The 4,140-nt window shown below is 47.9% G+C and overlaps 1 protein-coding gene across 2 annotated transcripts; it reads right to left on the bottom strand.

Moving 5' to 3' along the window:
- Nucleotides 1-1,315: 1,315 nt before the first annotated feature.
- TCEAL8 (transcription elongation factor A like 8) lies at nt 1,316-3,513 on the bottom strand. 2 transcript variants are annotated; one of them, XM_061178742.1, is made up of 3 exons: nt 3,408-3,513; nt 2,935-3,006; nt 1,316-2,320 (listed from the first exon to the last, which is right to left on the bottom strand). In XM_061178742.1, the coding sequence occupies exon 3, from the start codon at nt 2,276-2,278 to the stop codon at nt 1,925-1,927; it is 354 nt and encodes a 117-aa protein (XP_061034725.1). In that variant the 5' UTR covers nt 2,279-2,320; nt 2,935-3,006; nt 3,408-3,513; the 3' UTR covers nt 1,316-1,924. The 2 variants fall into 2 exon arrangements, with proteins under 2 accessions (XP_061034725.1, XP_061034726.1); XM_061178743.1 differs by lacking the exon at nt 2,935-3,006 and having other exon boundaries at nt 3,408-3,509.
- Nucleotides 3,514-4,140: the final 627 nt, after the last annotated feature.

Genomic DNA, 4,140 nt, shown 5'->3' with positions numbered 1-4,140 from the left:
TACCAGTTGTCCTCATGCTTCAGTGTATAGCATCATCACCTGGAGGAGTTTGTTACCTGTTACTTCTACAGCCCACCTCCTGGCGGTAAGTCTTAGGTGGGGCCCAGAAATCAGTATTTTAAAGATGCTCCCCAGGTGATACTGATGCAGGTGATTATGCAAGGCTTTGATAGAACATTTGGAGTGCAATTCATCCCATGAACTGTTTCTTTCTGGAATTGCTTGTCATAATACTAGAAAAAAAAAAGACTTGTGGAAGATTATTGAGTCAATAGCAGAATTTGGACAAACCTACTGGCTCCTTAGCAATAATCAATCAAGAAATCAATTAAATATTGAAACATGATGTGTTACAAGCAGGTGGGATATCAGGAGGAAAAGATAGTCTTTGATCTGTAGGGAAAATATAATTCCTAACATTTACATAGTAGCCATTCTATTTTAAGTGTATTTATAAAGTTTTTGCCTTTCCAAGTTTTTTATTTTTCACTTATCAACTGGGGATGGGATGGGGTGAAGGGAACTGTTCCCTTAGATCTGTTTCCTGTATTGCTTTGTGCAATTTATGCATATTCTGAGTCTTCTGAACCAGTAGGGCAGGCCTGACAGGAGCCTTCAGGGAGAAATCATCCCACAAGAGAAAGACAAAACCTCAGTTCTTAGACTTCGAGCAGCAACTCTGACTATAGTATGACATATTTTGCTCAAATTTGAACCCTGGTCCAACCCCCAAAATGGACTCATCATGCCTGACTCCTATGGAGGAAGTGTCCTGTGGCTGAAAATGGAAGGGTCTGTTTTACTAAAAACTCTGCTAAACACTGTGGCCCAAGCAATCCTGGAACAGTCCCCACCTGTGTTAAGCATCACTCTAAAGCAGAGAGAAGTTTTAGGAGACAGAGTGGGGATTCAATGCACTGGGGACTCCAGGAAACTCAGTGGGGCTTTGGCACTCAAGGACTCCAGTGCACCACCAGCAGCAGGGCCAGCAGAGAGCAAAGGGCCCAGGAGAAAAGGCAGCAGTGCCCAGCAGGCCTGGCAGGACCCAGGGGAGCCAGGGGTGGGGCTCAACAGCAGAGGCCTGGCATGGGAGTCCCCACCTCCCTGCCTATTGGACTTGTTCCTGAGTGCAGGTTGAGTCAGGCCAGGACCCCCCCTCCCTCAAAACTGATGTTCTGTAGTGGGTTGGGGTTCTGTATGCATAGGTGGGAACAAGAGCCCACCAAGCACAGCTCAGAGTCACCTCATTTCTTCCCACAGCAGCCCTGTGAGGCAAATGTTTTCCCATGAAAAGACTGAGTCTTAAGCAAGTGTATCTGTAATAACTGCCAGTTTTATTCCTCTGGCTAAGAGATCCAGAGGTAATTTGAGGTTTACATTTTTTTTAATAGTTCTTTCATCAAGAATTTAGGTGCCCCCATTGCCCTTATAAGCTGGTTGCAAATTATTTGATTTGACTCTTAATTATAAAAAAAAAACTTTAATTCTTTTTGTATGTGTGACGTGTTCATTAAAAAATACATATAAGCAAAAAGAAAAAAACTCACACCACACAGAAATAAGCAGTTAAATTTTTGATATATGTATGTATGTATACACACGCACACGCACACACACACAATTTGAGATTTTCTCCTACATATGTGAGCTGATACTAAATATGCTGCTTTGTAACCTGTTATGTTTTACTTTACAATATGGAATGAACATATTTTCATGCATATGTGTGAAACTTCCCAATTGAAAAACAGACCTGGAGAATGTGTCAAAATACAAAATCCAGATGCTGGTAATAAGGACGCTACCTAAAACAAAACTCCACCAGATGATTAAAAATAAAACAAAAGTCAAAGATACATCAGAAAATGCTAACAGAAAGAAAGCAGGGGCCAGATTTTAATATCAGACAGAAAAAAAAAAGAATTCAAGGCCTAAAGCACACAGGATAAGGACGGCTGCGTGAATGTCTTTGTTTCCAATGCATCATCACAAACTTGTTTCTTACTCTTCTTATCTCTTCCCTAAGCCTTTCCAACTCATCTACTCCTCTTATCATTTCTTCTGGGTCCAAATGCCTAACCGGAGTGTCCTCTTTATATCCCTGACCAGGCTGAGTCAGCCCTCCTCTAAGGTTTCCTTCTGCTTCCTGGCTTACACCTTCTTCAGAAGGTAGAGGATTTCTTTCTGCCTCCTGTGGTACAGCATCCATAGGGCGATCTTCCTCAGCCTTTGGCATGTTCTGTGCTTTTCCTTCATTTTCTTCACAAGACTTTTGCATGTTGAGTATTTTTCTCTTATTTCCTTCCTGAATAAATTAACCCTGGAAAACAAGGAAACAAAACGACTAGATGCCAGGCAAATGGACCAGCAGTCAGAGCATGGGTTTCCATAGAGACTGGCCTCTTCACATACAGGTCCCTAATTGTCAAAGTTTTCCAACTACAGAAGACTAGATCCTCAGGCTCCGAACTCCCCTGGCCCCACCCCTTTCTCCCCCTCCCTGCTCTCCCCCTCCAGCTCCAGCTCCATCTTCTCCGCTCCCGCTCCAGCCCACCATTTCCCAGCAGGCCCTGCTACAGACCTCTCCTAGCACCGAAACGGGAGCAGCGCGGAAGCAATTAACCCCTCCCTCGCCTCGGGTCTCCAACACTCCCGCCCTTTTGGGCTTTCCCAAGCCATTCCAACCTCCTGCCTCTCACCTGAGACCGGCTGGTCCGGTCTCTGGCCTCCCCTCCCCCTTCCACGTCTCTCCAGTCTCCTCCCCCCCGCCCCCGCCCCATTTCCGTTGCAGGCTCTGCACAGGCCTCCGGCGCTTCAACCGGATGGAGAGAGGCGGCAGCGACCCCGGGATGGGCTTTGGTGTCATCCGCACTCACACCCCCACCCCCACGGCCACCCCCAAGGGACCTGAGGCAATTCCAGCTTTACACTGACCTGCAGGGATCCAGGGGATTTTCCTCCCTCTTCCCTCACTCGATTTGGGTCGCTCCCCAAAGACCAAGAGTCCTGCAGACAGGAGTGCTTGGTGAGCAGGTCAGTACCTGAATCACGGGTCCCTTTCACGATTCTAGGCCTTGTTCGTCTAAAGTTTCCCCACGTCCTCATCCTCTCCCTCCTTTTAAGGCAACCCCGCCCTCCTTCCCCCGTGCCCACCGGTTCCCTGCAAGCAGGGAGTGGGAGACAAGTTATTTCCAAATTGTTTCTATGTCTCTCTCTCGGGACCCTCAATTGGCTACCCTTCTCCCTCTCCACCCCCATCCACCCCCAAACAGCCCCAAATTTCCTGCACAAAAATGAGAGTTTGGCGGAACCGTAGTGTTGGGAAAGCGGTACCGGCCACGCTTGGTTTCTGCTCTCTGACTCCTAGGCCCCAGGGTACCGAAGGCAGCGCCCACCTTTATACTGACCTGAAAGGATCCGGGGCACTTTTCTCCTCCAGCAATAGGGAGCTGCTACAGGGAAACAGGCCCTGGACTATAAGGACTTCTGCACACGTCGACTCCTGGTCACGTGAGGGTCGCGTCATCAATGAGCTCGAGTCTTCGGTTACCCCTCCCATTTAACACTGCAGCCCGCCCCCTGCGTTCCCTCCACTTGATACTGTCAATCTTTTTTCGTATTTGCCAATCAGAGACAACAAAACTGGTATCTTGTCCCTGCAGTTTCTACTCGTTTTTCTCGGGTTACCAGGGAGAATCAGCCTCTCGGGGTGAATCGACCATTTCTCCTTCTTCTTTGGGGAATCATCTCTTTCTCCTGCTTCCAATTTCACCTCCACGCCTCCCCCAAGGTCCTTCAGTCCACCATTTCCCTTGGAGTCCTGTCTAGCATTAAAATGGGCGAAGGTGGTAGATGGGGGCGGGAGGGCGGCTAGAAAAGAATGTGGGAGTGAGGGTGTGGGATTTTTTTTACTAGTTCTCTAGAATAGTTTTCTGCTTTGTGTAATTTTTTTTAAATTTTATTTATTAATTTATTTATGGCTGTGTTGGGTCTTCGTTTCTGTGCGAGGGCTTTCTCCAGTTGCGGCAAGTGGGGGCCACTCTTCATCGCGGTGCGCGGGCCTCTCACTATCGCGGCCTCTCCCATTGCGGAGCACAGGCTCCAGACGCGCAGGCTCAGTAACTGTGGCTCACGGGCCCA

This window comes from Eubalaena glacialis, chromosome X (genome assembly GCF_028564815.1).
Source record: "Eubalaena glacialis isolate mEubGla1 chromosome X, mEubGla1.1.hap2.+ XY, whole genome shotgun sequence".
Lineage (NCBI taxonomy): Eukaryota > Metazoa > Chordata > Mammalia > Artiodactyla > Balaenidae > Eubalaena > Eubalaena glacialis.
Note: the sequence above shows the minus strand (reverse complement) of the source record. Positions and strands in the feature narration are given on the sequence as shown.

What these genes read in the sequence shown, in the direction of transcription:
- TCEAL8 (XM_061178742.1), bottom strand. Translation starts at nt 2,278, where the DNA reads ATGCAAAAGTCTTGTGAAGAAAATGAAGGAAAAGCACAGAACATGCCA.